At 36.6% G+C, this 13,723-nt stretch overlaps 1 protein-coding gene across 6 annotated transcripts in view; it reads right to left on the bottom strand.

Annotated features, from left to right (window-relative positions):
* The window catches only part of RYR2 (ryanodine receptor 2), a 767,906-nt gene that overhangs the window by 87,499 nt on the left and 666,684 nt on the right, over nt 1-13,723 (bottom strand). For 4 of the 6 annotated variants that reach the window (XM_030335594.1, XM_030335595.1, XM_030335590.1 and 1 more), the window contains 2 exons: nt 5,194-5,247; nt 3,915-3,938 (listed from right to left, as the gene is read on the bottom strand). In XM_030335594.1, the coding sequence (XP_030191454.1) occupies nt 3,915-3,938; nt 5,194-5,247 (78 nt within the window). The remainder of the gene's footprint in view (nt 1-3,914; nt 3,939-5,193; nt 5,248-13,723) is intronic. The other 2 variants (XM_030335591.1, XM_030335593.1) reach the window with 1 other exon arrangement.

Below are 13,723 nucleotides of genomic sequence, written 5' to 3'. Positions count from 1 at the left end.
TGTATTTGCTCTCTCTCCTTCCTTAGATCATCCATTCTCTTTTGCCCTCACTCTTACCTTCCCTGGGATTGTAACACCCCTCAACCCCAATAAAGTGTTAGCACATAATCTCTTTGCCCTGTTTTCCAAGGAACCTGGGCTAAGACATGGGGTTATTACTCGAGATCGATGACTTCAGTATATAATAGTGCCGTTAGTGGAATGCAGCCAGAGACATGAGAACAGTGGCCATCAAAACTCCTTATCCCTTCTCTATGATTCAATAGTACAATAAGCAACTCAACACTTTAGCCTGCGTTTTGGGTACCATGGTGCTTCTGCAGAAGAAACAAAGCAACTATAAGTTTACCTGATAAAAAGAATCATTGTTTCAGTGTTCTAGATCCAAAGCTATATCTTTGACTTTTTATATTTAAGGGTTGTCTTTGGTAAGACTTGGGGAACCCTTCTAATTTAAATTGCTTTGTTCCTATGGACAGAATTAAATGAACCCATTCAAAGATCGAATTATATAGCTGCTGGAGGGTACATCTTACAGCCAATTCATTCTTGCAGGATTGCCAAAGAATGGAATTCTATTTAAAATTAGATCATTGGAGGGGACAGACAAAGGCAATTTTATCACTGGGTACAGCTATATAGCATCAGACCTTAAAGACATTTGGGCCTAAATGGATTCTTCCACACTCAGTGATGCATATTTTGGAATATGAGCTGGGTACTGGTCTGAATTCTTTAGCAGGTACGATGATATTTTAGTTATGCCTGAGGCCCATCTGGGACAGAATACAAGTTAGTATCCTAAAGCTTTTTAATACAGAATATCAACTCTGGAATAGGCATTTTTAGCATTTAAGAGAGTAGCAATTCTCTTTAATCAATAGTACAGAATAATAGGACCTCAGGGACTCAGCAGAGAATTCATCTGTGAATTAGAAATTGGGCATTTGCCAAAGGATGATGCAACTTGCCTAATATTTGAGAAAAATGGTTTAGAAGGCAAGTTAATGCTCCATTCCTCTGGCTTACTTAAGCTCCACTGTCATTAATTTGGAGTTTTATTAAGAAATATATCTATATTATAGTACCTTAATATTCCACAGAAATCCTTCCATTGAATTAGCATTTAATGCCACATGCTCAGAGTTTAGAGAACAGCATTAGAAAACCAGCAGCCATCTGGGGGACGTTTCTGTGTCTTTTGCAAAATCATAGTTTAAAAATGCGGTTTACTCTGGTACCAAATCTCTTTGTTCATCTAGGTGAAAAAACCCATCATGCTCAAGAGAAATGAAGTTATTTGACCTGCAACATTATTAATTTGTTATTATTATTATTTGCTTTGGCATTTGAAAAATCCAAAGCTAAACAAAGTGTTCAACTATAGTAATAAACATCTCAAGTAATTGCTAAAACATTTCTTCCCTTTCAGTTAATCTCGGCCTCTTCTTAAGATTTAACTGTCCTTTTGTGTAGGTTTAGTATTGAAGTAGTCCCAAATCTAAAAAGAGCTATATATAATAAACTAAATATGCAACAAAATTATTGAATAGTTACAGGAAGAGAATATTTACGTATATTATTGATGAAGCAGGGAATTGAATTATCAAGTTAAATCAAGAAAGTTTTAACATAATCGTATCAGCAAAACACACATGTGATGGAAAAAGAAAAGAGCTATCAATTACTCAGCATTTTAGTCCCCACCTCCTGTGTTTAACATTTCTTAAACTTCACTTCACCCCTGCATGGAAATTTTCCCTATAATGCCATCTTTTAAAAAGACCTAGTTTCTTCTCAGTATCTTCACTGAATACTTACAGATGAAGAATTTAAGTAGAAATACACCAAATGTTAATAATCAGTCAGTTATGGGGATAAAATTAAACTACCACACACTTTAGGTTATTCCCAAATTTGTTTAACATCATTCGTTTTAATTATTATTGAATTATTGAAACAGCCAAATAAGCTTTCACATTTATTATATCTTGGATGAAAACTTCCACTCTTAGACTATCTCTAAGTGATGTTAAACAACCAGACACTTCAATGTAAAAACTCTGGGAGATTACTAAATTCATAAAGAAAAAGTAATAATCCAGTTGTCTGGTCAATGTTCAGTGGTTCTGTTAGTATCACAGAGTCAACCTCAGACAAGAGTATCTTCATAGGCAACTGCTTTCATGTCTCTTTTTCAAACTGGTAAGAGTTCATATTGCTTACTCATGGAGTATGTATTTTGTGAAAAGTAGCATGCTATGCAAATTAGGCATATATAATAAATTACAGTCCTGAATCACATGGAAATACAGTAAAAAATCTGGTTAAGAGGTGAACATTCCCACATCTTGTCTATGGTTATGAACATGAATAAATGGCAATCATAAGCAACTTTAAAATCCTGTTTCGGGGGGGGCAGTTATACCTGGGGGTTTACATCTCCTTTCCTGTGGTTAATTGCCAGGCTTCACCAGTATTTGAATGTCCTGCCAGTCATTCTTAGTCCAGGGCACGTAACCTCTTCCCTCAGGTCAGGCTCCATGCCTCACCTGATCTCTTGTCTTCGGTCTGACCTGAATCCTAGACAGATTCCACCACTAGCCATTCCTAGACTTCTGTTTTGAATAGGGAACTTTTCTTTTTTGAATAAGGAACCACCAGATTCGACCCTATTTACCAAACCGGATTTGCTTTTAGATCTCCCTGAAACTGTATTCCTCTCTCAAAGTAAGATGGTTTTCTTAACCAGCAACACATTCCTGACCTTCCTTATCTACCCGTATCCCACAGATATCAATACACTCTTGGGGCATGAACTTTAGTGCTAGGAAATCAAATCTTTGGTTTCTGCTAGGAGATCCCTTCATGTTTTCAACTCTCAATAATTCACAAGAATTATACCTGAGATAATCAGTGATAAAAACATAAATACCAGCTTAGTATCACACTCATTATTACCTACTACTTAAGCCCAAAATATATTACTGTCATATCTTACATGTCATTAACTATATTATATCCATCCAATTAGAGTTAAATCTGACAGCTGTATGAACTCAAAATTTTAAATTTATAAGGATCATAATGTACGAATAATATATTCTTCCAAATATAACAGTGAGTTAAAGTATTATCATTTGTTTCTTCTAAATAGATTCTTCATGACATTATAAATTCATTTTAACAGTAATTTTTTTTTTAACTAAAGCCATGATGGATATTTTTTCCCTGGGACGTTCTAATCAATTTTCCTATGAACTAGTGTCATGAAAATAATATGTAAGCTTAACAGGGTTCATAACAAAGGAAAATGGTTGTAATGCTAGATCAAGATGGGTTTTTTTTTTGTTAGCTAACGTTCCAAGGGCTCAGTTATTCAAAATATTAAGAGATAGAAGTAATCATCAAGTTGTTTCCTGTAATGAAATGCTGAAATCGACATTAAAATTGTGGAACAGCCTCTCTGATTACTAACTAGGGGTATTACGAGCACAATGGGAAAGCAGGCTTCCTTCCAATCTCATCAGCAATGCCATTTGTCGTCTCTTTTCGAGTAACAAGACTCATATTCAAGAAACATCAAGAGGGATGAGGCCAGAATGCTGTACTGAAAGACCCTTAGCTGAAAGGTAATCAGCTAAACGGCTGGCCTTTGACCCCAGCCCAGCATGCAGCCCAGGGTTCACATGTAGGATAACATTTCAATTATGACTCATTGGAATGGCAAGAATAAATCTGCATCGAGGAACGGGCACCGAAGGGACCAATTGCATTAGAGCTACAAACTCGTAGAAAGATTGCAAGACCTTTTTTTACAAAAGAATCCAAGATGTTGGGTCTAACAAAGGTAAATGTCACAAGAAACCGAAACTCAGACCCAGACAAATACACACATATATATATAGTTTTACCTTGCTGCGTTGGGATCCTGTGACCTTAAGGAAGGATGAGGACAAGAAGCAAAATAGCAATAAACAATCGCTCGGAAGACAACTGACGGACCATAAATGGTGTGCACTTCAGAAAAAAACAGTATGATTTGCTGCTCAGAGCTCATTCGAATTTACCTCAGTTTCTTATCAATAAAGATGGATCTGAGAACAGAACACACATACTTCCGAAAAGATTATAGTGTCATGTAGGAAAATTAATCGTATAGCATCTTAGTCAGCAACAGTCACAGGGTATTCTCAGATTAGTTTTCGTACTTTCTACGCATTGACTTCAATGCTGCAGAGATGCTGTACCGAATTGTTTCTGGAAGGGACACTACTCTCTGTCCACCCCTCAACCTCTACCTTTTTATGGGACCACTGTAATTAAGGACCGACTGCTGGCTACTAATCTGTTTACAGACTTCTGGCTCGAAATCCAGGTATGTAATAGGAAAAAACAAATAATGTAATCTGTTTCTTTCCACTTCATTTTTTTTTTGAAAATTCTATGAAGAAAAAAAAAGAAAAAGAAAAAAAAAGAAACAAAGAGAAGGGGTGGTTGGCAACAACTCCTTTTTTTTTTCCATAGAAAACAAAAGTCAAGTCTAAATAAAGGGGGAAAATAATACTGACTTCCCTTCTGGCTAACTGATATTGAGCAGTCTTTCTAATTTTCTGGATATTTACAAGCTGAGAACATTGAGAAAATAATCATAGAATAGAACGTAGCCCTAGGAATATACGCATTCCTACCTCATGCAAGCAAACTGCGTTCTGCACCACCATCTACATATGATCAGGAAATGAGTGACCTAATTGGGTTGAAGTCAAAAGAGGCTGAATCTTTTAGGAGTTCTTCAATTCAGAAGAAAATATCAAACCAAGGGTTTAATTAAAAACTCGATGTCATGTTGCTCTTCAGTGAGTATTTTCCTCACATGTCCGTTGGAAATTTCAGATCCCAACATTCACTGAGATGAGAACAATCTGAAGTGATCTCATCTCGGAAGGTTCTCAGGAACACTCATTCTGAACATATGGGTTTTATTGGATTATTTCATTACTCTACGTTCCTTGGTCTTAACTTTAGCAAATGTTAGGACTCAGATCTGTCTATCCAGCTTCTGACATGCAGTTCCTTGACACAATAAGCTGCAATAAGCCATGAAGCAAGAAACATAAATGTCAGTTATAAGCTATGAAACAATGTTTCAAAGTAGAAAAAAAAAGACAAATCTAGAAAGATCCATCTTACTTCAAAACTCTTCACTTCTTCTTCACCATCATCATCTTCCTCATCATGACAACTCTGATACATGGAAAACATTAAAAAAAAGTCAGCAGGATTAGAATATGTTGAGGCAGAAGGTACAAAAGAATGTTGTGTAGAACACCAAATCACTGGTATTAATTTATCATTGACATTGTTTAAATGGATGTGTCAGATACAGTAAACGTGGACGGCATGACCAATGAATTCATGACCTACAAGAAAATGATACTGTGCTTTTACAAAATCAAAATATTAAATTGCCAATTTAAGTAATACAGATACATGCAATAATTGTGAATAAAATTAACAGAAAACATGTCCATTATCACAGTGCATCTTGTAATCCTTTAAATTCATTTTTATTGTAATTGATCCAAAAGAGGAAATGAAATTCTAGCTGCTACTAATATTACTCTTTAATAGAAAAATAAGTAAACTACTCTATTATTTTGAGTTATTTCCCCAGAAATGATAAAGGAGGTATAGTAATCCATGCATACATTTTAATCTAATTCCCACAGCTAAAATTTTTGTTTGATAAATTGTGTGAGGACACAGAGTGTCTGCTTCAAATCCTAATGCTGCCAATTATTAGCTGTTTAGCTTAGGGCAAGTTCCCTTACCTCTCTGGGTCTCCCTTTCGTCATACTTAAGATGGGAATAAGAAAAAGAGGACCAGGGTTCCTGAGAAGATTATACGAATTAACATATGCTAATGGTTTCCCACTTAGAAATAAGTGTCTGAAAATAATAAGCATTTAATACATCTCAACTGCTACTATTATTATGGTTGACCAAAGGAAGCTGTCACTAGCCAATAGCTATGGCAGGTGAAAAACCTTGAGTTCTTCAATGTTAGATCGTTCCAGCCTTTCTAAAGATTCCTTATGGTCGGCAAGCACTCAGTGTATCAATGAAGTGAATGGTGGCAAGTAATTAACTATAAGCTACAAATCAGAAAAATGCTTTCAATTCAATGATTGCCTGTATTTTGAGTAGAGAGATGAAGAGGGGGTGGGAGAGAAGGCATAGAATGTGATCCTCCTACCCACACAATAATATTCTGTTGTTCATTCAACAAATATTGACTCTCACCCTTTCCAATTCAGAATAAGACTGACAACATGCTTTGCCAAGGAGAAAATAAAGGGCACACAGACCTGTGACAATTTTGCTCTTTGGAAAAGGTGTTCAGTAGTGTGCTGCCCCCCAGAAACAAAGATGTGAATTATTTATTCAGAGGGTGGGGGATTATCTGCTAGGTGCTAATGCCACCTTGGCTCCCAGGTAATCAGTTCACCAGGAATTTTAAAAATAAGAACCCATGATGACTTTAGCAAAACATATCTGCAAGGCAAATCTGTGGTCATCCAGAACTACTATGTATCTCATGTTAAATACAGAGGACTTTTGGCCTATCTGCCCTCTAAGATTACTAATGTAATATTTCACTCTTCTGCATTAATTAGAAGTGAAGCATGGGGCGCCTGGGTGGCTCAGTCAGTTAAGTGTCTGACTTCGGCTCAGATCATGATCTCGCAGCCCGTGGGTCTGAGCCCCACGCGGGGCTCTGTGCTTACAGCTCAAAGCCTGGAGCCTGCTTTGGATTCTGTACCTCCTTGTCTCTCTGCCTCTTCCCCACTTGCACTCTGTCTGTCTGTCTCTCTCTCTCAAAAATAAATAAACATTAAAAAATTTAAAAAAAAAAGAGAAGTGAAGCATAGGAATTTTATCAAGTAACAAGCATGTTTACTATTTAAGCAAATTAGAACACTAATATGAAATGTCTCCTAATGGATAATTTTAAATTATCTCCTATATAAGTTTTATTACCTTTAAAAATATCAAGAAGGAAAAAAAAAATATCAAGAAGAAACAAGTTACAAAAAAAAAAGGTTATTTATTTATTTATTTATTTATTTATTTATTTATTTTGAGAGAGAGAGAGAGCGCAAGTGAGCATGGGAGGGTCAGAGAGCAAGGGAGAGAGGTATCCCAAGCAGGCTCTGTACCGCCAGCCCAGAGCCCAATGTAGGGCTCGAACCCACACACCGTGAGATCATGACTTGGGCCGACACCAAGAGCCAGACATTCAACCGACTGAGCCACCCAAGTGCCCCTTGAAATCAAGAATATATTCAGAAAAATTGTCATTTTAGGTTACAATGATATATGCTTTTAAGCTATAAAAGTCATAGGATATGCTTGCTTTTAGAATTCCTTCAGGAATTTAGAGCTCTAGCTGACAGATTTTTTTTTTACAAAAGTTTTTAAGTAAAATAAACTACTTAATAAATTTTTCCATGAAAATTTAGTGAGATTTGCTCCAATCAGGTTGAAATTTGTGATTTTTAGGACCTATTAAGCCTCAATTTGGAATATACATCAAAACTATAAATGACTTTGAACTTCTATTGATTGCATACGTTGAGGGTATGCTGAGACCACAAGAAAACTACAACAGATCTGCAATTTTTTAATGTATTGGGAAGAAAACGAAGGATTCACATGTATACGAGATACATTTTTCAGTAGCAAATGGCATCTGTGTGATATACAGGGTAAGTAAATAGAGTTCTATTAGATAGTCCTAACACACAGGATTTAGCTTTCTGCACCAAAATGACAAATTCTAGGCAAGGAGTGATACCATATGCCAGGAAGGAAAAAGTGAATAAAATCCATAAATAAAGGAGCAGAAGTGTGGAATAAGGGACTTTAGAATTAAAAAAAAAGAGAGAGAAAACTAAACTGGAGGATACTTTGGGCCATTCCAGCAACCAGATCGAAATTCACAATTGGTGATGAGAATCCATAAGCAGTAAGTAGGGCACTTCACATTGCCAGCATCTGCTGGGAATTTCTTTCTGCAAAGCAAGTATATTTCACACATTGTTAAGTTGCCCTTCTGACTGTGTCATGAAGATGGAGGAGGCAAAAACCAGAAAGTTTTAGCATGCATGTAAATCTAAAAGCTAATGGGTGAGGGGTGCCTGGGGGGCTCAGTTGGTTAAGCGTCCGACTTCAGCTCAGGTCATGATCTCACGGCTCATGAGTTCGAGCCCCGTGTTGGGCACTGTGCTGACAGCTCAAAGACTGGAGTCTGCTTCAGATTCTGTGTCTCCCCCTCTCTCTCTAACCGTCCCCTCCCCTCCACTCTCTGTCTCAAAAATAAACATCAAAACAAAAAAATTTTAAAGCCAATGAGTGAGATCAAAGTGAGAGATATCTCCTAAGAAAGTGACCCTGGCCTTTGATAATTTTAACCAACAAAGGATAGAACATTGGGCATAACTAGTATCCTAAATATTTTATTATGTTAGTAAGAGAAGGATGAGGAAACAATTTTCTCAGCCTGAAGCCAAAATAGTGGAAACACTGTTGAGTGAATAACTTATGATGGCATCATTCTAGATACTTCCATATTGTTATCTTGTTCAAATTGGTAGGAGCATCCCATTAGAATGAAACAGCTTCAGACTGTTGAGGAGAGAGACTGGGTAGTAAAGAAGCATTCTGAGACTCAAGCAGGGGTGGTCATGATGACGACAATGGGGATGGCAACAGTAAGCTAATGTGGATGCACTAGAAATTCTCTGACACGCTTTTAAAGGGGTGCTATACATGACAGAAGTAGACGGTTGGAGACACAGGAGAAGAATATTAATCTCAAGTTTAAAATAAAGCGTGGCTTGAAAAAATACAAAGATTTTAAATGATTTTTTTAAGATCTAGAGGAAGCAAAGAGAATAAGGGATAGTAAGAACAGGATTTAGAGCAGATGTAATAATAATAATAAAAAAGAAGAGTAGAGCTATTCATCAGCTATTTGCTTCAGATTATACCATGAAAGAGAAGTGATTTTTAAATACAGACATTATCTAGCCAAGAGAAATGAAAATTAAGACCCCAATGAAAGACCATTTTATTCCCATTTGGTTGGCAAAAATTGAGAAATCCTATAATATCAAATACTAGAAAGATATGGATCATCAGAATGTCTCTTAAACATTGATGGTAAGAATGTAATTTCATGCAATAAACTTTGAAAAAGAGTTTGCCATTTTCTCCTTAAGTTGAACATTCTTATATCCTATACCCTACATCCCTTGTACAAGAGAAGAAATGGGGGCACCTGGGTGGCTCAGTTGGTTAAGTGTCTGACTCTTGATTTTGGCTCAGGTCAAAATCAAGCCCTCTGAGATCAAGCCCTCTGTCGGGCTCTGTGCTGATTGCAGGGAGCCTGCCTGGGATTCTCTTCCTCTCTCTCTGTTCCTCCCCCATGCTCACTCACTCTCTCAAAAATAAACAAAAATTTAAAAATATATAAATGAATAACAAGAGGCCATTTTGAGCCCTTTGCATGTTAGCAAAAACATAGATTCAACATACAAGGTTATCAACAGAAAAGTAAATAAATAAGCTAGGGTGTAGTTGCCCAATGGAATATAATGAAATAGTAAAATCAAATGAACCCCGGCAACACATAGAAGGGTTGATGAATCTTAGAAAACAGTATTAAGGAAAACAAGTACCAAGAAATTATATATAGCATACTGCCCTTTTAAAAGTTAAAAACAACTAAAATTAAAAACACATATAATTATATGTATAATTATAATATATATACATTTGCATATATGTGAAGTGTATGTATTAACAAATAGGTATGATAAGGGAAAATGACATAAAAGGAGAGCAAGGGTACTGGAACACAAAATTCAGGATGATGGTTTCCTTGTATGTGGGAACAAGGTATGGGTTAAGGGGGAAGATCACATGACTACATGTAAGTTAGTATGAAGGTCTTAACTTTTCTTGCGTGTGGTGCATTTATGGGTATTTGCTACGTTACCAGAAATGACTACGTAACTAACTTAGTAAAAGTAGGCCACTATAATGGGCCAATGGTAAGGGTCTAACATGGAATCCAGAGTTACGATTAACCCAGTCTGTGTTCCTATGGTTAAAATACCAAAACTGAAAATAAAAACCTAATTGATATGTAAGCAATGCCTTCAAAAGATCCTGCAATGGTGAAAGAAGACATGAAGGCATAAGTCTCTTAAGGTGAGTTCAACTTTTAAGACTCAAGGCAAAAATAGACATTATGTGAATGCAAAATGATTATTGGTAAACTCTAAGAAACCATGAAGGCCAAGAGGAAGTTTTGGACTCTGGGATGCTGATTTATTTTTCTTTTCTTTTCTTCTCTTTCCTTTTCTTTTTTCTTTTTTTCAGGCTCCATATTTAGCATGGAGCCCTGACATGGGATTTGATCCCACGACTCTGAGGTCATGACCTGAGCTGAAATCAAGAGTTGGACGCTTAACCTACTGAGCCACCAAGGTACCCCTTTATTTAAAAAAAAACAAAAAACAAAAAACAAGACAATCTTCTTAATGCTTCCTCAAATCATGAAAAAAATATAAACATATTACCCTATTTCTTCATCTTAATGAGGTTGCAGTGGGGAAATTAAATATGAAGAGCAAATAAGTATTCAAATTAAGAAAACTTGATAATTCCAAGGTCTGTATTTGGCTCACTTTAGAAATTCTCTCCTCATGTTTTCATATTTAGTTTAGGGACTTTGTGGTCATTGGATTTTCCCCCAAAAGCAGTCTCCCCAAAGGACTAATTCCTTAATTCTCAATTTTTGGTCTATACCTGTGAATGTATCTAAAAATGATGAAGTCAAGCTTTCACTTTTTGCAGATGACATGATATTATACATGGAAAACCCGACAGACTCCACCAAAAGTCTGCTAGAACTGATACATGAATTCAGCAAAGTCGCAGGATACAAAATTAATGTAGAGAAATCAGTTGCATTCTTATACACTAATAATGAAGCAACAGAAAGACAAATAAAGAAACTGATCCCATTCACAACTGCACCAAGAATCACAAAATACCTAGGAATAAACCTAACCAAAGATGTAAAAGATCTGTATGCTGAAACTATAGAAAGCTTGTGCAGGAAATTGAAGAAGATACAAAGAAATGGAAAAACATCCCATGCTCATGGATTGGAAGAATAAATATTGTTAAAATGTCAATACTACCCAAAGCTAACTACACATTCAATGCACTCCCAAACAAAATTGCACCAGCATTCTTCTCGAAGCTAGAACAAGCAATCCTAAAATTCATATGGAACCACAAAAGGCCCCGAACAGCCAAAGTAATATTGAAGGAGAAGACCAAAGCAGGAGGCATCACAATCCCAGACTTTAGCCTCTACTACAAAGCTGTAATCATCAAGACAGCATGGTATTGGCACAAAAACAGACACATGGACCAATGGAATAGAATAGAGACTCCAGAACTGGACCCACAAAAGTATGGCCAACTAATCTTTGACAAAGCAGGAAAGAATATCCAATGGAAAAAAGACAGTCTCTTTAACAAATGGTGCTGGGAGAGCTGGACAGCAACATGCCGAAGAATGAAACTAGACCACTTTCTTACACCATTCACAAAAATAAACTCAAAATGGATAAAGGACCTGAATGTGAGACAGGAAACCATCAAAACCCTAGAGGAGAAAGCGGGAAAAAACCTCTCTGACCTCAGCTGCAGCAATTTCTTACTTGAAACGTCCCCAAAGACAAGGGAATTAAATGCAAAAATGAACTATTGGGACCTCATGAAGATAAAAAACTTCTGCAATGCAAAGGAAACAATCAACAAAACTAAAAGGCAACCCACGGGATGGGAAAAGATATTTGCAAATGACATATCGGACAAAGGGCTAGTATCCAAAATCTATAAAGAACTCACCAAACTCCACACCCGAAAAACAAATAATCTAGTGAAGAAATGGGCAGAAGACATGAATAGACACTTCTCTAAAGAAGACATCCAGATGGCCAACAGGCACATGAAAAGATGCTCAATGTCACTCCTCATCAGGGAAATACAAATCAAAACCACACTCAGATACCACCTCACGCCAGTCAGAATGGCTAAAATGAACAAATCAGGAGACTCTAGATGCTGGTGAGGATGTGGAGAAACGGGAACCCTCTTACACTGTTGGTGGGAATGCAAACTGGTGCAGCCACTCTGGAAAACAGTGTGGAGGTTCCTCAAAAAATTAAAAACAGGTCTACCCTATGACTCAGCAATAGCACTGCTGGGAATTTACCCAAGGGATACAGGAGTGCTGATGCATAGGGGCACTTGTACCCCAATGTTGATGGCAGCACTTTCAACAATAGCCAACTATGGAAAGAGCCTAAATGTCCATCAACTGATGAGTGGATAAAGAAATTGTGGTTTATATACACAATGGAATACTACTTGGCAATGAGAAAGAATGAAATCTGGCCTTTTGTAGCAACATGGATGGAACTGGAGAGTGTTATGCTAAGTAAAATAAGTCATACGGAGAAAGACAGATACCGTATGTTTTCACTCTTATGTGGATCCTGAGAAACTTAACAGAAGATCATGCGGGAGGGGAAGGAAAAAAAAGTTAGAGAAGGAAACTCTTAAAAACTGAGAATAAACTGAGGGTTGATGGGGGGCAGGAGGGAGGCGAAAGTCAGTGATGGGCATTGAGGAGGGCACCTGTTGGGATGAGTACTGGGGGCTGTATGGAAACCAATTTGACAATAAATTTCATATTAAAAAAATTAAAAATAAAAATAAAAAAATAAAAATACTTTTATTGATTAACCACATAGCTAAAAATAGAAAGGAATAATGACCATAATGCCCATAACAGCAAAGCCTAAAGATATACTGCTTTCTGCAAAAAATAGGCAAATTCACAGCACTTAAAAAAATAGTCTTCTCTTCGAACTATTCCCTACATGCACGTGCACAATTTTCAGAGGGATTGTGAGTAAAGTGACTCTACATTTGTACTTCATAATGCTGATTGAACTAATAGTCATCTGTTTATTCCATTTTTTTTCATCATGATAAGTGCACTCCTTAATCCCCATCACCCATTTCACCCATTCCTGTCACCCACCTCCCCTCTGGTAACCATCAGTTTGTTTTCTATAGTTAAGAGTCTATTTCTTGGTTTGTCTGTCTCTTTTTTCCTTTGTTTTTTTGTTTTGTTTCTTAAATTCCACATATGAGTGAAATCATATGGTATTTATCTTTGTCTGACTTATTTCACTCAGGATTATAGTCTATAGCTTCATCCATGTTGTCGCAAATGGCAAGATTTCACTGTCTTTTATGGCTGAACAACATTCCATTGTGTATATATACCACATCTTCTTTATCCAATCATCTATCGATGGACACTTGGGCTGCTTCCATACTTTGTTGTAAATAATGCTGCTATATATACACATAAGGATGCATGTATCCCTTTGAATTATTATTTTCATTTTTTTTTTTTTTGGTAAATATCTAGTAGCATAATTCCTGGATCATAGTACCTTATTTTTAATTTTTTGAGGGGCCTCCATACTGTTTTCCACAGAGGTTACCTCAGTTTTTGGGATGAAGATTTTCAAAATGAAGAAAGGCAACCTCCAGAGAC

Source organism: Lynx canadensis, chromosome D2 (assembly GCF_007474595.2).
Source record: "Lynx canadensis isolate LIC74 chromosome D2, mLynCan4.pri.v2, whole genome shotgun sequence".
NCBI classification, from domain to species: Eukaryota; Metazoa; Chordata; class Mammalia; order Carnivora; family Felidae; genus Lynx; species Lynx canadensis.
Note: the sequence above shows the minus strand (reverse complement) of the source record. Positions and strands in the feature narration are given on the sequence as shown.